This window comes from Condylura cristata, unplaced genomic scaffold (assembly GCF_000260355.1).
Source record: "Condylura cristata isolate star-nosed mole 26May11 unplaced genomic scaffold, ConCri1.0 scaffold00001, whole genome shotgun sequence".
NCBI classification, from domain to species: Eukaryota; Metazoa; Chordata; class Mammalia; order Eulipotyphla; family Talpidae; genus Condylura; species Condylura cristata.
In genome coordinates, this window is record NW_004567102.1 from 12830342 (window position 1) to 12851477 (window position 21136).

The following is a 21136-nucleotide window of genomic DNA, read 5'->3' on the forward strand; positions in this document are numbered from 1 at the left end:
TGGTGAATCCTCTCACCCTCCACATCTCTGGCCTGTACCCCGGTTCTGTATGAATAAATAAATAAATCTTTAAAAAAAAATTAAAAAAAAAAGTTGTTTCTTTTCTTGTGATGTATGGGTTCACTCTCTTGATTAGGGAGATAGCTTCAAAGGTGTATATTAAATCAAAAGTTATTAAAATGTACACTTGAAATGCTTATAATTTATTGTACATCAATTCTATCTCAACATAGTTGTTTAAACTTTTTTGTAAATTTTTTTATTTATTTATGCATACAAGAGGTGGGGTGTAGGCCAGAGGTGGAGGGGTGGGGAGGTGAGAAAACTCACCAGAGATAGAGTGGGGAGCAGAGCAGGCAGATCCACGAAGTACACTGCTGAGGGGAGCAGTGGGTGGGATAGGAGAGGTCTGTTGTGCCATGTGGGTCAGCTCCCTGGCTGGGGATCATAATCATGCACAGTGACTGGCAATAGCTTCACTGCTTTGAGAATTTAACCCCTGTGTTACCAAGGAGGCCCTAATTTTTCTTTTTTAATTTAAAAGAGAGTCTGCTTTTTGTTTCAGAATGCAGCTCATAAACTGGGTAAATGCAGAAGATTGTATTTGTCTCCCAAGAATATGTTTGTTTAACTCATAGAGCATGGGATTAATTTTCAATTTTGAAAAACAAGACTTCTTTATTATTATTTTTTAAATATTTATTTATTTATACATGTAGAACTGGGGTACAGGCCAGAAGTGCCGGGGTGGTGAGAAGATTCACCAGAGACAGAGAAGGGACAGAACAGGCAGATCAATGAAGTCAACTGCTGAGGGGAGCAGCAGGTGGGTCAGGAGAGGTCTGCCTTATGGGTCACCTCCTGAGCCAGAGATGGAACTCGCACTGAAGCAGCTGCTGTCAGCTTGCAGTGCTGCATCCTAACCCTTTGTACCACCAGGGAGGGTCGTGGCAGGACTTCTTTATAAGAGAGAAGGCTATTTTATGGCTTGCCTCTTCAAGAATTTATCACTCCTTTTCTAGAACCAGTTCTCAGCTAGAAACTCACCTTCATCTCTTTTAGTGATGTTATAAATAGTGAGACGGGACACGGAGGTCATGTTGTTGAGCACAGAAGTATAAACCTCGTACTGACTGCTGTTTTGAATGTCTGAGCGACCCTGGACATGGTGCCAGGACACGTTGGAGGATGGAATTTCAGTTTCACACACAAGAGTAACTGTATCCCCTTCAAAGATGATTTCGGGTATAACAGAGAACTTTGTTTCATCTGGAAACCCAAAGAAAATGTATTAAAATCCCCAAGCAAATAAATGTTATTGACCCCACTCCACAGAGCCATCCACAGGGTTCCCAGAAGACCCCACTACAGATCCGTGGTGCCATCTAGAAGACGTGTGTACTCCTGGCCCCCTCCTGGGGCAGCTGATCTCTGAGAGCCAAACATTTGCAGCCTGCCAGTCCGAGACTAGGAGTCCAGTGTGTAATTTCTGCACATTTAAGCATTCTCCTTGATAGCAGTGGAAATCTCAAAGCTATTTGCAGAATTTCAGAAGGTCTGGAAGAAACCTGCACTTTTGCTTATGAAAAAACCATGCATGCTAATGAAAACATCAGTTTTCTTTGTTAGTGACTTGAAAATTATTAACTGTTTCTGACTGGTAACTTGTATCTTGCTAACTGAAAAACTCTTCCCTATGTCTTTGATGATTGAAAAAAAGGGAAAACAGCTTCACTTTTGATAATAATGTCCACTTGGGAAATAAGAATTTTTTTAAGACCTAATACCCATGGCCCTTTTATAGTATTTCTGCCTTCTGCACACATTGCCTTCTGCAGCTGCAGTGATACTGGCCAGGCTGGGAGGTGCTACTCTGGCTTAAGAGCAGGAAGATGGCATAAACCTCCATGTCAGGAACTGGAGATCTTGCTGCAAGGCATTAGTGTGCTGTCCTATGCTTAAGAACAACGATAAACACTATCACTTATCCAAATAGAATCACGCATGAGAAAAGTACTGTGTTCTACTTACTACTATTGACAGCTTGGAAGGAGCTGTAATCCATTTTGTAGGTTTGATTGAGGTTCTGTTTCACTTGCTCATTGGCTTTATGAATTAATTCAGGTGATGCTGTTCCAGTTTGAATTTGATAGGTCACCATCACACTCCCAGGCCTAAAAAGAGATGATTAGTTCAATAAAACAGCATTGACCTGGAAGATTCTAGCTCTTTCTGGCTCATTTGCATGGAAAAATCAAAAATGACAGCAATAGCCTAGGTTCTTTTATCCTTACGGGTTCACCGACATAAAACTGTTTTCAAGCTTAGTTGAGAGTCTTAAGATTGAACTTGTACACTCAAATGTGAACCTATATGAAATAACCTCAGGGGTGAGTGAACTCATTTATATAAGCTGGTCTCAGGATCTCAGCCACAATGTGGACTGTCATATATTCCAGATGGCCCAGAGTTACCAGTTAACAGGAATGGCAAGCAAAGTCAAAATGCTGAATTTCTCTGTAAACACAACTAATTTTCAGATTCACAACTAACTTGGGGGAGGGGGCACTGTGAAACCCATGCCATGATGTCCTGGTGCCCAACTCCAGGGGGAGCCATTTGCATGCAGAGTGATCCTCTCTGGATGGACAGTTTTTCTTGAAGAAAAGCATCCCTGCATGACATCATTCCACTTTTATGTTTCTGAACTCTCTAGGCTGCCAGCTTAACCAGCATCTTTGTTTGCAAGTTTCTTACAGGCATAGAATATATCTGTCTTTCTTTCATCTCTCTTCTAAGTAGGTGCATCAGTGAGGAGTAATTCTCTGTTCTCAGTATTTCGTTTCCTGTAGGTCCCAGCAATGTCCCAGCAATGGCATTGTCTGCACCTCTATCCAAGGGCCCCTAATGAACATCTCAGATGAAGTCTCTCAAATGGGATTTTTCTCCTCTGCTAATGTTGGTTTCTATCATTGGCTAAAAATGACCCAAATACAGCACTCTTACCTGAACCCTGTCACCGTCACCAGTTTGAAACCTGGCAAGATACGGTAACTCTTCTGGAACTGGAAAACAAAACAAGACAAGTATCATGTTCTGTGAGAGTGAAGCCAACAGATCTGAAACAACAGGACCCTAATATTTCTTTTCACCCTGGGTAAAGTTTCTTTGTATCTTGTTAGCTGAATCAGCATCTTTAGAGATGTAATTCCAAGCTACTCATGTCAACCTGTGTTCTCCAAGAAACAAACTGTTAGGGAACTGCCTAGGAAGGAAATTGGGGAAGGGGTAGGAGCGACAGAAGGAGCCGTCAGACCTCCAGTGAAAGAGAAAAGGAAGCGGGTTGAATGAAAGGGCCCTAAACTAAATCTGGGAAGGTTTGACTAGATCTTCAAAGTTGTCTCGAAGTGTCTGTCTGTCAGACACAGACAGGCTGTGCTCCTTCATTTCTAGCCAGCAGCACTACCACCACGCATTTCAGAGGCCTTTGGCCAATTGCATTCCCTAAAGCGGGAGATCTGAAGGGTATTCTCATGACTGCCACCTGACTGATCCCTCAGTCAACATTGCAGCCATGTTTTAATCATTGTGGTTTTGGATGACATTTCTATTGCACATTGTTTCTGTGAATGCCAAATCCACAGGAGATTCATTTTGATTCAAGTCATATGTACAGAGCAGATGCAAGTGCAAAGCTCTGGGCCAGGTACCTGGATGGGTGTGACTAAAAGAATAATGTATAGCTCTCTTTCCTCAAATGCATGTAATTTAGTAGGTGATATGTGTAGGAGGAGGGTTCTCATGGTGTGCAACAGTATGACAAACTAGGTATGCAAATCAGATGTCCACAAACTCTTCTGAATCAGCATCTCACCATGGCACCCATAGAAAATATGTGCATGGAGCTCTAGGTAGAGTGGGAGTTACTCCTGACCTGAGGCCAGGGGCTGCTGTCTAGAGACTTAGGGCAGCCATGACCTCGGCCTTCCCATGGTACTTTCCATCATGTCTGTCAGGAAGCTGTGTTCCCAGTGAGTTAACTCAAGCAAAGATTTTGGTTTAGAGAAATTAATTCATTGTAAAGCTCTTAGAACAGTATCTAGCACACAGCTAAAACTCAGGTAATATTTTATTTTAACATGAGTAAATGTGAAAATATCTTAAGTGTAAATATCTAAGGGACATCTATGCAGCCTCTTGGCACCTCTACCTAAAAGGCATTAAGAGTTTTATTCATGTGCTATGTGAAGATGAATAAAAATGAGCCCAGTGAGGCCTTCTTTGGTGGCGCAAAGGGTTAAAGTGTAGTACTATGAAGCCATCCATAGCCAGGGAGCTGACCCACATGGTGCAGCAGACCTCTCCTGTCTTACCTGCTGCTCCCCTCAGCAGTGTTATTTCAGTCAGTGTATTTCAGTCAGTTTGTATGCATAAATAAATAAATAAACTTTTTTTTTTTTAATGAGACCATTGGTGCTCTTAGACCAGATTATTGAACTTCTGATTAGAATCCAGTGATTAATGACATCAGTTTTTATCTGCATCAACTCCATCTTTGAAAGATATTCCACCTACATAGGTCAAGATGATACAAATTCACTCCCTGATGTGAGTATTTCTCAACTCATCTTGCCAGGTGTGTAGGAACAATTTTAACATCCACATTCATGAATTCTGACAGATCCCAGCAAATTATTCACTGTGAGTGCAACAGATTCAGTTAAACCCAGAGTTTGTTGATTAAGAGATTCCTCAGGCTAAAACCTACTGCTGATTCCAAGTCAGTCTTGTAGGATCTATAGAGGGCAGAGGAGGAATTCCTGAGGTCTTCTTGAAAGCCCACATTGAGTCTGACCGACATTCTCAGGGTGACATCTGCTGAAAAACATAAGCAATATTTAAAATCTCATGTTAGTATTTGGATATCCACAAGACAGAGAAACATATGGTTCAAATGATGTCCAAGAGCCACTCAACAAACACTTAGTGAGCAGCTACTCACCTCCCCGGAGCTGACAAAAAGGTCCCTCGGGAGGTGGTCCTTTAAGGCAATGGCAAGGGTGCCCTGAAGAGCTGTCCTGCTCTTGGCAAGTGAGATTATGGAGGCATCTTTCCGGAGGCCACTGGTAGCCTTTTTCACACGAGCACCAGATTTCATTTCCAGCAGGTCTGCAGACTATCATCAACCGGAAGAGCATGGAGAGAGAGGGTAGTTATCACTTTTGCATTTATTGACTGCAAGTATTTATCTCACAGCACATCTAAACTTGATTCCATATTGCTCTGCTAGGAAGTTCTATAGTGCTGCCTGAGATTCATGACTCCTGTACAAGGCACCATATTGGTGGACAGGACCATCTAGCAGGTGATTGTGCCTATTTTTCCAGGGGATCCTAGGATCATACCATGGTATGATTCCTGGACTTGTAGAGCATATGGTAGCCAACCACCAAGATAACCCTGACCATCCCTGCCTCTATGTATTCACATTCTTTTGCAATTTCATGTTTATGCTAAGGTTGTTCTATGTGAACAAAAGAATATAGTAGAAGTGATGCCATATCACTTCTGAGATGAACTTGTGAAAGACACTATGACTTCTCTCTTGGTTGTTAGCTTCTCTCCCTCTCTTTCCCTCTTAGTTGCTAATCATTCTAGGAAGTGAAGGGGGAAGCAGGCTGCCACAGTGATAGGACATTTTATGAAGCAGCTTCTATGGTGAGAAACTAAGGTGTCCAGCCGGTCACTAGTGAGGAACCAAATCCTGCCAACAACCACATGTATGAGTTTGGACCTGGATTCAATGAGTCCCATGACCCATGAGCCTTCAGATGCCTGCAGCTCCACCTGACTGACAGCGTGACTGTCACTTCATGAGAGACCCTGAACCAGAGCCAGTCAGTTTAGCTCCGCTTGGATTTCTGGCCCTCAGAAACCATGTGGCATCACAGGTTGTGCATGTATTTATTTTTATTTTAAGATGCTAGGTTTTGGGATAAATTGTCATACAACAAATAGAATATAAAATACAAAAACGTTGTGCTATTTACATTCAAGTCATTTGTGAACAGCCCACAAATTCTGATCCCACTGGGGGACATTGAGAAATGCTCTGAAAATAAAGAACTTTGAGTTTGTTTCTAAAACTGACTTATTATCTAGGGACAGGCACCGAGGGAAATACCTACAGAGCAAAAACCTTCAGGAAAACTACCCACTCATTTGTATTATGGTCATAGTTCTAACTTCACTACACCCCACATCCCTTCTACCTCCTCCCTGAAGTCAATGCACCCCCAATCCTGCTTGTCTGTGAGCCCTGTGCTTTCTTATTTAACTATCAGAAGGAATTTACCCTCTCAACATGCAAATGACCAAGGCTAGAAGGCAGGATAACTTAAATTTTCCAAGGTCACTTGCATAAATAAATAAATAAACTGACTAACCCAAGTTGTAAATTTGATTTAACAAGTCTCTAAAATGTGTAGTGTTCCTTGAAGTCCTGTACTTCCAGTAGAACAAATAAATCAGGAAGAGTGTGTTGGTATGTGCTTATTCAATATACTTAACACTCAACTGAACATTCAACTAAATCTCAAGTGTGCATAATCACAAATAAAAATATATTGCTGACTTACTTGAATATTTGATAATCTGTTTTACTTACTAGATTTGCTCTCTGGCCCAGACACCAAAGGTTTCCATTAAAGAAAAAGTGTAAACAAACAAAAGTCTAAAGATCTATCAAATAATTTATTTTCTCAATATTTAGAGGAAATGATCTTATGGAATATCTGTGCTGAGTGAGAACATAAAAGGTGTTTCCTATATTGCAACTACATACATTGATTTTGTGAGATTTTCTGTGGAATTGATTCCTCTGTACGAACACATTTGAGAAACACAGCTCTCTGGGGTTGGATGATTTATAAGGTACATTGGTACCTGATCAAAGAAACAGTAATGGTGAAATTTGATGGAAATTGCATCCAAGAGGATCTATAAGGCAGCCACTTGAGGTCAAGGAAGCTCCTTTTTTGCACAACAAACTCCAATATCAGTTAGTGTTTTCTCATTTACAAAACAATAAACTTGTATGGGACCAGGACCAGTGGCAATTCACAGATTCTGGGGCATCTCACTGAGGGTCCCCCCAAGAGAAAGGAGAGCCCCTGGGAACCATGATACTGAGAGTCCTTGGCATCTAGTGGAAAACACCAGAATAAAGCCAGCAACAAATGTTATTAGGAAGTTAGGGGACAGAATATAGGAGAGCTGCTCTGGGCAGTCAAACTGTAAGGCTTTTAAGGATTTTTCCCTTTCTGGAGGAGAGGGGTCTTAATTATGCACACCTTGCTTCCACCTCTGCTCCCAATTCCCAGACTAAGTGGAACTCCTCCCTCCTTCTTTTGCAGTCAGGGGCACTGTAGCTAAAAAGACTTTCCCAGCATCTCCCCACCCCCACCCCCCAACCTGCCAGAACTTATCTGGTCTTTGCAATAAAGCAATAGCCTGAACTACAGCTGCACTCCTCTGGGGGAGTGCATGAGAGCCCTTTTCTGCCCCTAACAGAGCCAGCACAATCTTGAAAGGAGTCAGTGACCAGAAAGTCCCTGACCTGGGATTCTGTGTCATGCTATGCTTCTGATCCAGGCATGCACTTGGTTCTTACTTCCTCACCTATGATGCCAAAAACAAGGGATCTTGCTTCCTATTAATACGCTAAACCAGCCTTCACTATACCTACTGATTGCCTGCAGTCAAAGAATCCAGTAACTTGTCAGGAAGGACCTGGCCAAACCTTGGGATCACTTTGTGACAACAAAGGCAAAAACCACTAAACAAACATGTGGTTACTATATACAATAAGGAGACTCTGGCTGCTGTGTTTACCAGTAGGTACTTGGTTCTGGAAAGCTCATGTGGTCATAAAATCACACAGCAGACCTACTGGGTCATTTCGCATGCCTACTAAGTGTAATGTCCTCTAACAGTACTGAGTTCAGACCCATGAGATGCCCAATTCATGGGTCTTTTACTCACCTGTTGTTACCGCTATGTTCAAAATGTTGGTAGTCAGGTCTGTGCCATTACGTTGAACTGGAAAGCTGAGACTGTGCAAGTAATCTCTGATAGGCTCCAGGAATGAGGCATTTTCAAAACTGACCTCAATATCAACAGTATAATCTTTGAAAGCAGGACTACCTGAAGCAACTGAAATGGAAGCACATGAAAGCTGTGCGAATTCATGGGTGTTAGAGAACATGATCGCTACTTTGACATTAAAAGATAATAATGGGCAAATGTGCACACTGAACACATCATCCTTTCAGAACTTTTAGTGAAACTCTTACAGGGCAATCCCGATATGAAATGGGTGGCCTGACTGGGTTCTTACCGCTTGCTTATAAAGGACTTAACAATAAGACTCAACTGCAGGCACACACAAAAGGGTTAATAAAGGGCTTATTTACAAAAGAAAGGGAAATGAAGAAATGAATAACTCAGGGAGGCAAAGGTGGTGATAAGTTGGTGAATGTGTCCTACCAGTTCCGCTGAGAGGGGGCCCTAATAGCAGCTGAGAGCTGGTGAAAAACCAAAAGCCAAGGGCCTCCCTGCTAGTGCATATGATTAATGCACAATGCTATGAAGCTATCCCCAGCCACTGCGGCACCAGTTTGATTCCAGGCCAGGGAGCTGACCCACATGGCATAGCAGACCTCTCCTGACCTGCCCGCTTCTCCCCTCAGCAGTGTATTTCAGTTGATTTTCCTGTTCTGCTCCCTACTGTCTCTGGTGAATCCTCTCATACCTATCCCTGCACTTCTGTCTATTAGGCATAAATAAATAAATCTTAAAAAAAAATAAGCCAAGAGACCCCCCCGAGGCCCACACGTCTGGATATATGTACCAAGTGTGGCTGCTTAACTCCACCCTCAGTCCCCAGCAATCATCCCTTTGGTGGTGATGACGTTATGTCTTGGATCTCTCTGATCTGGAGTGGGGGTGGAGTCCACAAAACCTGTGTTTGTGGAGATCATTCAAGGCATCCTTTCTCTTCAACAATTCTTTTCAAAGGAAAAAAGTTTGCCTACTCACCCACCACCTAGCCCCTTCTGGGTGGTGCTTCCTCTTTATGCCTTTTCTATTTAAAGGGGAAGGGAAACTGACCTGTCAGGTCTTAGTATTGTGGTGCCTGGCCATTTGAGAAATTCACAGGCTAAACTCAGAACTTGCCCTTTCTCTTCCCACACTGCCCTTGGCGTCTAAGGCCAAGAACTGCTGTGTGAGGGAGAATGGACTGTAATGGGGAAAAAATAGAAGCACGGAGACTTCACAGGGAAGCTTTGGCAGAGTTCATACAATTGGTGCAATGGCCCTGACTCACTGGAGTGAGTCAGTGTGTTTCCAACAGCATTCAGCTGACACTGTGAACATGCGTGGTTAGAAGAGCTCTGGGAAAAGTCATCCAGTTAATTCCCTTTGCACTTAGCCTATGCACACAGCATAACCTCTTTGTTCTTCTTTATCTCCAGTTTCCGAAAGCAAAACTGGCAATTGGAAGGTAAAATAAAAAAAGATCATCAGCTTCTCATTGCTTTTGTAAATTTTCTGGAAGCTGTTGACCAACTGGCACTTTAATGCTCAACTACAGGCAAGTCAGACTATAAATATACACATGTATATATTTATGTATGTGTAGCCATATGCATATACACATATATGAGTGTGCCTTCATAGTTTCTCATATTACATCATGTCTGGTCCATACTTATAAACGTCTCAAGGACAAGCACTTAGTTCTTTTACTTCTCATGGTCTTACTCACTCTCTCTGGCATGGACCTCACCATGTAATAATTACATGTCCAATCAATTCTTATTAAACTTGTGAGCCTCTGAGTTGAGTCACAGTTCACTTCTCTTATGGCCAGAATTGCTCATTCTTGGCTGAAACACAACTGGACAGAAGCCTGGGCACATTTAATAGCTAAAGAAGAACTTTCAAAGAATAAAGAGAATTTCCTATACAAAAGCTTGGAGAAGCCAAGTTGTAGTTTATTTTATCTTGTTAATTAAATGAGCTAAAAAGAGGTGAATACTCACAAAATCATTACTTTAAAGCTTAAGTCAAATCTGGAAGTATGATGTATAGTTTACCATACAATTCTATATCTGTTTCCTATACAAGTAAGTAATTCTCCCATCATTTTAAAATACATGTTTTAAATGTTTGGGACTATCAATATAAAACACTATGACAGAGTAAATGTTTTATGGGACACTCCAATTGTTAAGTGTTTATTGCAGAAAGCTGTTACACTTGTTCACTTAAAGTTGTGAGCTATTGTTTCTTTAAATTAAGAAAGCTCTATTTCCCCTTGTAAAAACACATTTACAAATAGAACAATATAATTTTTAAAACCCAGTGCAGAATAGCCTTGTGTGTTGATACTATGGCATTGCATCAAATTTCCTGTTTTCTTTCTGATTCTCAAATGGCTCTGTGATGAAAACAAGTTTTCTAGAAGAAGCACTAATCCTAATTTTTTATTCCTAACTCTAGACACAGTATGTTGCCCACTGGGAACACTTGCAAGGAGGGCGGCTGCATGGTATTTACAAGGTTGGCCTTAGAGCACATTTCCTGAAAAGTAGAGCAGCAATGTTTATACCTCCAGAGGATTCACTAGCTCCAGGATCCATTACACTGTGATCAGTCTACTCTCTTCCCATGAATGTCAACAGATTTCCTGGTGGCTGCTTCTCAGATGAGTGAAGTCAGTAACAATCCCGATCTCCCACTTCACTACCTGCATTGTTGCAGCCCAGGATCTGAGCCCATGATAATCCCAGCTCCACAGTAATGCCTGCCAGAGGGCAGTGATATGTCTACCCTTGAGCCCACCTTCTCGTTCAATGTAAGATCTAACCAGGAGAAGCTGCTGCCTGGGAAGCACGTGGTGATTTGTGGATGCCATCGTCCCCTACTAACGATGTGGCAGTTCTTCCACTGAGATTTTGTAATGAGCTGAATCAAAAGCATAAAATAACTATGATGAAAACTTGTTGACTTTAGTGAGTTCCAATCTATGTGAACTTGCAACTGCTAGTGAAAGCACCAGTTTCTAAGGTTACCTATTCTTTTTTTTTTTAAGATTTATTTATTTGTGCATACAGAACTGGGGTACAGGCCAGAGGTGCAGGGGCGGTGAGAGGATTCACTAGAGACGGATGGGAAGCAGAACAAGCTGACTGACAAAGTACACTGCTGAGGGGAGCAGTGGGCAGGTCCGGAGAGGTCTGCCACACCATGTGGGTCACCTCTGGTGTGGGGGTCAAACTCGTGCTGAAGTGGCTTTAGCTTCTTAGTGCTGTTCTTTAACCCGCTGCACGACCAGGGAGGGCCGGTTACCTATTCTTGTTGAAGTAAAGGAGTTGTATGGGAGCTCTAATATAACCTGTCTGCCTCATCTCTCCCAAATGGGAGATGTCACTGCTTAGGAAAGTGACTCTTCTGTTCTGCTCCGGCCAGCAAGGGACCAAGGAAGAATAGAAGAGAGTTCCCCACCTCTGTAATGAGTGTGTCTTTCAAAGGCCCTTCCTCTGCTGTGGCTGGCCATCTGACTCCACATCATCTGAAGAGTTTCCTTTTATTGGATCCTTTGCTCTGGTGTAATTTGTCTGACTCACTTATGGCCGACTGGAAGGTAGCACATTCCAGGTGTCCTCAGCATCACAGATGGAGGCCTAGCAGCCAACCCAGGAGACACCACCTAGCCAGGATCGCCCCATTCTCTCCCCATAAATCACTGCCTGCCACACCTCACTTATCTTAAAAAGACATTTCTTGAAAGTTGGCCACAAGCTGTGACAAGTAGTTCTGGGTCTTAATCACAGCTGTTTAAGTAAACAATCCCATTTTTATCTGACAACTCTACAGGAATTATGGCTTCTCAGAAATTGAAGACTAAGTGGATACATAAATTAAGCATTCTCCTGTAAAAAAAAAAAAAATGAAGCCTTAGCAGGAGAATAACAGACTAGGCAAGAAAATAATAATAATAATAATGAGCAGCTCTATACCGGAGACATTTTGTGGGGGTGGAGCGGGGAATGGGATCAAAAACAGTGGGGGGAGGGAAATGCACTGGACTATGGTGACAGCACACAGGTGATTACAACTGAGATGGAAAAATGCACAAAATGATGTAAAATAAATGATTATAAAAATAATTTTAAAAAAAGAATGAAGCTTGCTGTGACTTCATCAAGGAACAACTAGGTTGGTGTAGTTTACTTCTGGCCAAAGGGGGCAATGCTTTTTTTTATTGTAAAGATTTATTTATTTATGCATACAGAACTGGGGTACAGGCCAGAAGTACAGGGGCAGTAAATGGATTCAGAGCTGGCTGCTGAATAGGCAGACTGATGAAGCACACTGCTGAGGGGAATGGCGGGCGGGTCAGGAGAGATCTGCCATACATGTGGGTCACCTCCGGGGCAGGGGATGGAACTCTCACTGGTGGAGGTTAGCTTGCAGTGCTGTACTTTAACCTGTTGCACCGCCAGGGAGAACCTGGTGGGAAGGTTGGGAGGGGCAATGCCTTTTTATTACTGAAGATTTGATTCTTTTATTGTTCTTCCTGGGTCCCATAGCAGGTAAATGTCACGTAAGTGTGAGATAACTATTTTTCTGCTTGCTTCTTGACATGTCAACGAGGTGGCAATTTGACAGCATTCTCTACATGCTATTGAGCAGAGTCTGAGAACCCTGTTCTCCCTTCCGGTTTTGGAGAGGATTGTTCATGGAAAGGCACCTGCCTGGTGACTGCCTAGTAGATGTGGATGAAGGGAGGGGGCAAGCAGTGGGCCATAAAACCCCAGGCTGGTAAGTCTGATAAGGGAATCAAATCTACTACCTCCTCCTCCAACCAAATCATCCAGGTTAGTCCCACAAGAAGGGATTTTCCCAATGCTGTCAACGCTTCTTTCTTTACAAAGCAGTTCTAGGAATCACAAAATAGAATCTCATTGGCAAGTACCAGAAGCATATGTGGAAAACTATGATCATGGACCTTAAAGAGCTGGGTAAATGCGGGGAGGATAAATGCTTATCTGGGCAGGTAATTTATCCTCTGTGAGTTACGCCAAACTCATCTGTAAATTAGGGGTGGCCTTTCTCTGCACATTTGTGGCTAAGTCACACCTGGCTCATGTGTAAATTAAAGGTAACATTTTCTCTGCACCGTTGTGGTAAAGGGCTACTGTATGAAAACCCATACATGTTGTCTGGCATATAGTATCCATGCAGCAGCAGGTAGGAAAAATTATTCAGGCTGTAGTCAATGTAATCATTGTACCCAATGTAGATGTCTACTGGTAGGGTAAGAAAAACTAATGATATTCCGATCAGATCTCACTTCTGAGACAGTTAAATTTACCAACAGAAAATACTAATCAAAAATTATTTAAAAAAATATATGTTAAACACTAAAGATCTCCCCTAAAATCAAACCCAAGCACCACACCCAGAGTTGCGAGGCTTCTCATGTTACTGTCACCATCCCTCTCTACACATTATCACAAGAAAGATGAGAGCCACAAACCCCACCAAATCTGTTCCTTATTCTGGAAAGTGCAGATCCTGAATCTGGATCAAGAAAGGCCAGACTCGGCAGAAAGGTAGGATTTCTAGAAACTCAATCTGGTAGGTAGCTGGCTCTCATTAAATGTGGGCAGGCAGGGATTTTAGCATATCTAGGACCTCCTGGAATGCTTCCACCCTGGCTCCATCTCAATATTTTGTCTCCCAGTATTCTTTTTGAAGCCAAAGAACGAACAGGGACTATTCTGCTCAGGGCCCAAATACCTTTCCAGTTAAGCAAGGAAGGCTAGCTGGAGAATTTCACAAATGGACAGGAAAGACTTGTTTGTGTTACTTCTAACAGATAAATGTCCATTTTCAGTCTCAATAAATTCCCCTTTAGGCACAATTTCAACCAGAAATCTTCCAAAATAAGTTTTCATTCCAAGTCAGGTTTCTATCTGTACTACTCAGGTCTGGAGTTTGTGACCTCATGGAGAGTCTTGTGGATCATTGCCCCCCTTAACCCCAAATCTGTCACCAAGTCCTTTTGGCCCTCTGCATAAAATGTCTTTCACAGCATTCCCTCTGCTTTTTTCCTGTTTCATCCGAGTGGCCAAGGCTGGTGTCCAAGCTGCTGGTGTACCTGCTGCTGAGTCTCTTCTTCATCTAATTCACTCAGTCACTGCACTCGGGTAAGCTGCACTCCAGGAGGCTTCCATCAGCCCTTCTCCTTTGCTGGACTAGAAATCACCTCCTTGGGTAATCAGTTTCAATGCAGATGATTTGCCCCATTCTTATTTCTCTCTGGCCTGCAGTAACCCCTCTGCTCTCACCATTATTCTGGCCTCTGGGTTTTTGTCGAGGCTTCTTTCCCCCAGTTGGGTTTTGAAACTATTTTCCTAAAATGCTACATTATATATGATGGATCCAAACTCAGATCCAGTGGATACAAAGGACCTTCCCTAAGCAGAACATATCCAGGATTTCAAAGCACAACATTATTTTTGTAAATAAATCCCTTGACGTGAACTTTAACTTAAAAAACCATTGGAAACAAACAACACATCCCTGGGTAACCCTATTAGCATTCAAAAAACTTAGAATGTATACAACACTGTTAGCTCAGTAGCCCTGCAAGGCAATCATATTATATATTATATATGATATGTGCATGTGACATATTATGATACATATACATGTGATTAAACAGTTAGATGAAAATATGTATCTAAATATGCACCAGTAGATGGACATTATGTATGATGTATGCTATAATACGGATACGGCATAGCTGCATGTAACTCAATGTAGTTATAGAATTGACTGCGGGGACTTAGAAAGAAGGCCATAGTGCTCTACTCATAATAAATATGAGTATCCATGTTAAATGTCATTTTTGTAAAAAATTAAAGATTAAAAATTGTTTTATACAATACTCTAAAGGTTAGGTTCAGAGACTCAAAAGAAAGATTCTTAGCAGATTTTTCTTTCACTTACAACCTTTGTCTGTCTTTTGGGGTTAAGGCTTCAGAATAGGAGACACGTGCATCTGTGTGAAAATTGGGAGTTCAGTCCTAACATCTCGCCTAGTTAACAAACCTTTCTGCCCACTGGATCCTTCCCTTGGCTTTCTTTCCTAGTTTCCCTGGACAATGCGTCTCTTAATTGCAACTAGCCATACCAGGCATCTGTGGCCTTCCCTTGGCAGTTCCTTGTTTCAGTGATTTTGTAAAAGTACCAAGGGCAATCCATCTTCCAAAGATGATGGGTTGAGTCATTAACACTTCCAAAACTACTTAGAGCCCCCAAAGCCCAGAGACCATGTATAATCCACGGAAAACATGCTTTTTAGAGAGATTTATCATCGTAATTGTTTTTAATGAAAGTGCGTCTGGAAAAATTTTGGAATGCCAAACCCTTAGATGTAAAAGTGGTTTCCTCCCCAAGGGCTAACTCTCATAATGTCGACCTGGGTCACAGACTTCTGGACTCGGAAATTCAGGAAGGCACTACTTTGACAAATATTGCGTCATCACCTGCATCTAAGGAGTTGGCAACCCAAACCCTATAACCTGGCAGCCACTTGGAGTCAAAACTCACCTACCAAGAGTTGGGTTTTTAAAAGAAAGCTCTTTCAAAGTACCAAGTGGGGACTTCTCTGACCCTGTTTCTGTCACAGGGTGCAGGAGGGCTGACAGGGGTCAGGGATGCTCTGAGGTAATGATGCAGAAGTTAAAGCATATTTACACTGTTAAAGTACAGTGTATGTGTGTAACCCACTTCAGGGAGGGAAGGGAGGAGGGAGAGGATCCCAGAGAGTATGGCACAAGACTAACAAAGAAAGGAAAGAAAAAGGAAGAGAAATAGCTGTGGCATCCATCACCTGTTGTTAAGTACTTTTGAGAGTTTAATGAATGTGGTCACATTTTCACTCATGTCACAGGGAAGCGGTCAGCTCTGGTTCCCACACCACGGAACCAGACCCTTCTTTGCTGACCTGAGGGCCAGGCTGCTCTCCTCGGTGTCTCTTTGAGATCACACATCTGAACAGACCCAGTCACAGGCTGCCTGTAAAATGACTCAATCAGGCTGCTAATCAATTCAGGAGTTTTACCTACTAGACTGCTGGGAGAGCCATGGGTTCAGCTGGTGCTCAGCCAATACAAAGCACTTTAGATCTCACAGAGGGACAGCTATGACAGAGATAAGCACTCATTTATTGAGAAACTGGGCTAGATAAAGAAGAGTCAATAGAGATGTAAGGAGTGGTGATGGAAAGAAAGGGGCATTGTCACGTGTTGCTAAGATATGTGTAATGCCAGTTGATAGAGTAAAAAATGAAGTTCCTTTGCAATCATTCATAGGAACTGAACCCTGATGTGCTGGCTGACAGAATGAAGAACAGCTTTTTAAAAAGTTTCAATTAAAGTCATTTAATCAGACTTATAGAAGAGATTGCCACACAAAGAGATGACATACCCGCTCGTTTTTGCCTCAGCGCCTCCTGCTCTGCTGACTCCAGGTCAGGGAGAATCTGAAAGAACATTTTAGAAAATCATCAGACTTGTAGACACAGTTTCACTAGGGACTTCCTGCTCATGTTCTCCACCATGTTAAAGATGAGCGTAGGGCTGCAGGTAAGGTAGAACCTAGTGAGAGGTCAGGAAAATGAAATGAGTCGCCTGTGTAGTGTGGCCTGGGAATTCACCTTTAATAGACTCGTCTCTCGGTGCAGGAGTGGAAAACTCACCATCTCTGAGTTTCTCAAGGTTCGTGCAATTTTATAAGTATAAATTATGCTGTTCTACTCCTGTGTTTTCTGCCCATGACTTAAACCTTGCGTCAGGGCAGTGAGCACTTAGACACATCTTAGGAATGTTTCTCAGCATGCGGCCTGTGCTCGCCTCGGTGTTTCTGTGGTGGTACGTTATGACATGATGCATGCTTAGAATTATTTTCTCATTCCCTGGTCTGGTCCCTTTTGTACTACCTGGTTCCATTGCTGCTTTCGGTGGCAGTGCCCATGGGACCAGCTCTCAGGCCAGCTTGCCTGAATATAAGGTTGTGCCACTTAGTTACGTGGCCATGGGGAAATGACTTTTCTTCTCTGAGCCTCAGTGTTCTGCTCTGCAAAATTGAATCACAGTACTGACTCCGTAAGATTGCTATGTGACCCATAGTAAATAATAAACCTTAGTACACGTCAGCTAGTTCCTATGATTCAATGGCTGAGAGCAAGGACTCCGCAGATTGACTTCCAATCCTAGTGCCACCATAAACTGCTGTGACCTGGGGCAAGTTACTTAACCTCCTCCATAATCACCTATACTATAAAGATAAAAATGGCTTACCTCATAAAGTTGTGAGGTTCAAATATAAATGTAAAGCACTGGGTATGATTTTGATACCATAGCAAGTGCTATAGTGAGGACACCCCTCACAAGGACCCCTCTATCAGTATAATACTGCTCACTTCATCACAGTAAAACTCATCTCTTTTCATCATGGAGCTTCTTTAAGAACTGACTGTGGTTGGCTTTGCTGCTGGGAGGCCAATGTAACCCTAATCCTGACCTGATATGGGTTTCCCAGCTCTTCCATGCCTCTGGGGGCTTATCCTGTAGAAAATCTGATAGCCTAATTAGTATCACAAAAGATGTGCTCCCCCACCCTACCTCTCTTCAGGGCTCAACAGAAGAAACCACAGCCCACTGGCTGAGTGTCTTGAACTCCACACACCTGTGAATCCCACCTGAAAAAGAACCATTCTGCCATTTGTGGGTTCAACCATTCTTGTTACCTCACATCATAATGATAACAAAAGCCACAGTTCCTTAGATGTATTCATCACCCTGTGCTGTATTCAACACTGTCATGTACTTGATGTGTATTTACTTAATTCTCAGACATAGGTATTATTATTATCTATATTTCACAGATGAGAAAACAGGTTCAGAGAAGTCAAATAACTTACCTAAGATCACACAGCTCATAAATGGCAGAACCAGGACTTAACTCAAACAGCCTGCATCCAAAGTTTGTGTTCTGATGTAGACATTGCATCATTTTATCAGGAGATGCCCCACAAAACTATGGGCCCATCTCAGTGACCCAATCTCCCTTTACCTAACACCTTTTCTCTATTGCCTCCTTTCTACTCCTCCCCGATGTTTCAATGAAAACTATTCAAAAGAACTGGGGGGAGACTGTGCCTGATAGTTCATCAGTGTTCTTGAAGAAATGAATAGAGCAATGATGAACGATGATTGGAATTTGAAAAGCCCAGTGACTGCTTCATTTGCAGTGAGGTTATATGATCTGAGTTAAATGTGCAGGAGTGAGAAGGAGCACAGTCAATGCATAGGGCTGGTTCCTGCTTGGCTTCCCCCAGCCTCCTTTGGCTCCAAGCCCAGACAGAAGGAAAAGCTTTTCTGCGGCTGCATTCCAGCCTCTGTCCTCCCAGGGGTCTGGGGGCAGGGACAGGGATCCAGCAGGAAGCTCTGTCTGCTCATCATCCCTAGTAGTCTAGGGGAACTCAACAGTCCAGGGGGAGCAGGTGACTATTGGCGGCCATTTGGGGGCAGTGTTCTCAAGTCCGGGTTTCATTTTCTCCATTTTCCAGCAGGCTTAGAGAATTGAGGCCTTGCTGCCTGCTGCTGTGGGTTGAAATCAAGGCTTATTTCAATTCACCCATGCAGAGGATTTCAAATCTTATGTAAAAGTCACTTGCCTCTGTTTCCCTAATCTGACTTAGCACATTGATTGGGGACAAGAAGAGTCTTTTAAACCAGCAGAATCCCTCAACGGGAGGCCATTTTTTGAGAAATGTTGCTTCTCCCTCCCACCACCACCTCCCCTATGTGCCCTCAGCACTTTCCTCAGCCTCCCTCTTAACCTCGGATTCCTCACATTATTTGCTGATATACACTGGTTTCTCTAATCATTTTATCAAACTGCACACCAATTAAGTGTCCAGTATTTGTCGTTCTGACTTGCTTTACTACAGAGCATTCTCTAGAACTCCCTCCATGTGACTGGAAATTGGCTGCCTTTCATCTGTCCTCATGGCTGAATAGTGTCCACTGTGGAACGTATGGTATCTTTGGTTTGATGGTTTAGACATCCAGGAGTGGGTCATATGGTATTTCCATTTTTAGTTTTTTAAAGTCGGTCCAAATTGTTTTCCAAAATATAGTACCAATTTACATTCCCACCAACAAAGTAATGGGGTTCCTTTTTCTCCACATCCGCTCCAGCACTTGGTGGTGGAGATCTTTTTTCTTTTCTTAAAATTTATTTATTTATGCATACAGAACTAGGGTACAGGCCAGAGGTGCAGGGGCGGTGAGAGGCTTCACCAGAGACAGTGTGGGAAACAGAATAGGATGACTGATGAAGTACACTGCTGAGGGGAGCAGCGGGCGGGCCCGGAGAGGTCTGCCGCCATGTGGATCACCTCCAGGGCGGGGATTGAACTCGTGCTGAAGTGGCTTTAGCTTCTTAGTACTGTGCTTTAACCAGCTGCTCCACCAGGGAGGGCCTGGAGCTCTTTTAATATGCGCCATCCTCACAGGTGTGAGGTAGCCTCTCATCATGATTTTATCCTGCTTCTCTGCTATTGAAAGCAATGATGAGCATCTTTCCATATGGCTACTGGCCTTCCGGACACACTGTTTGGTGAACTGTCTGTTTAATCTGCTGCTAACATACTAATTAGGTGGTTTGGTTTTTATTGTTCTGCCATGTGGATTTTTTATATATCTTGGCTATTAACTTCTTATCAGTTTTCTATTGTGTCAATATTTTCAGTTATACCATAGGAAGTCTTTTTAATTTGCTTGTATTTTCTTTCATGGGTAAAAGCTTTTTAACTTGAGCTAATCCCAATTATTTTTATTTTCCTTACCATATGGATGAGTCTCCCAAAATATCTTTGTTGTTGACTATATTTTTAATGTTGTCCTCTGTACATTTTATTGTTGTAGAGCTTAACTCTAAAATTTTAATACAATTGGAGTTTACTTTTGTATAGGGAGCTAAAGAGTGATCTGATGTGTGACTTAACCAATTTTTATTTATGCATACAGAACTGGGGTATAGGCCAGAGGTGGAGCAGTGGTGAGAGGATTCATCAGAGACAGATTGGGAAGCAAAACAGGTGGATTGACTGAAATCTACTGCTGAGGGGAGCCGCGGGCAAGACAGGAGAGGTGTGTTGCACCAGTGGGCAAGCTCCCTAGTTGGGGATCAAACTTGTGCTGCAGTGGCTGGCATAGCTTGCTAATGCTGAGACTTGATTCCTGCGCCACCAAAGAGGCCCCAACACCCTCCCTGCCCTTTCCCTATTCTGTGGTCAAGGCTACTCTGTCATAGACTGAATACTGATATATGCATGTATTTACTTCTGGACTTTCAGTTCTCTTCCACTGATTCACGCACTTATTTCTGTGTCAGTTATTTGTTTTAGTCCTGTTATTAGGGTGAAGTCAGGTAACGAGATTATCATTTCTCTCCTTTTCTTCAAGATTGCTTTTGCAATTTGAGAACTTTCATTGCTCCACATATATCTATATTATAATAATTTTTGTTCAGTTTCTTTGAAAACTATCTTGGTATTTTGGTGGTGATAGCATTAAATTTATCATTTAAACAGGCTAGTCATTTGGATTATATTGATTCTCCCCATCTCTCTATTTCACTATTTAGGTCCTTTAGAGCATCTTGCAATTCTCATTGCACAGGCTCTTGGCCTCATTAGTTAGGTTAATGCTGAGTTATTTAACTCTTTTTTAAGCAATCATAAATGGAGTTGTTCTATTGATATCTTTTTCTTTTTTCTTTCTTTTTTCTTTCTTTTTTCTTTTTTTGGTTGTATATTAAAAAGCTATAGAGGCCCTCCCTGATGGCGCAGCGGGTTAAAGCACTGCACAAAGAAGCTTAAGCCACTTCCACATGAGTTCACATGAGTTCGATTCCCGCCTGCCCCGGAGGTGACCACATGGTGTGGCAGACCTCTCCTGACCCGCCCGCTGCTCCCTTCAGCAGT

At 42.5% G+C, this 21136-nt stretch overlaps 1 protein-coding gene across 4 annotated transcripts in view; it reads right to left on the minus strand.

Annotated features, from left to right (window-relative positions):
- ADGRF5 (adhesion G protein-coupled receptor F5) overlaps nucleotides 1–21136 on the minus strand; it is a 106292-nt gene that overhangs the window by 31061 nt on the left and 54095 nt on the right. For all 4 annotated transcript variants that reach the window (XM_004673548.2, XM_012723430.1, XM_012723441.1 and 1 more), the window contains exons 3-9: nucleotides 16570–16624; nucleotides 8044–8214; nucleotides 5003–5176; nucleotides 4769–4875; nucleotides 3007–3065; nucleotides 2032–2174; nucleotides 1048–1269 (exon numbers count right to left, since the gene is read on the minus strand). In XM_004673548.2, coding sequence (XP_004673605.1) covers nucleotides 1048–1269; nucleotides 2032–2174; nucleotides 3007–3065; nucleotides 4769–4875; nucleotides 5003–5176; nucleotides 8044–8214; nucleotides 16570–16624 — 931 coding nt within the window. The remainder of the gene's footprint in view (nucleotides 1–1047; nucleotides 1270–2031; nucleotides 2175–3006; nucleotides 3066–4768; nucleotides 4876–5002; nucleotides 5177–8043; nucleotides 8215–16569; nucleotides 16625–21136) is intronic.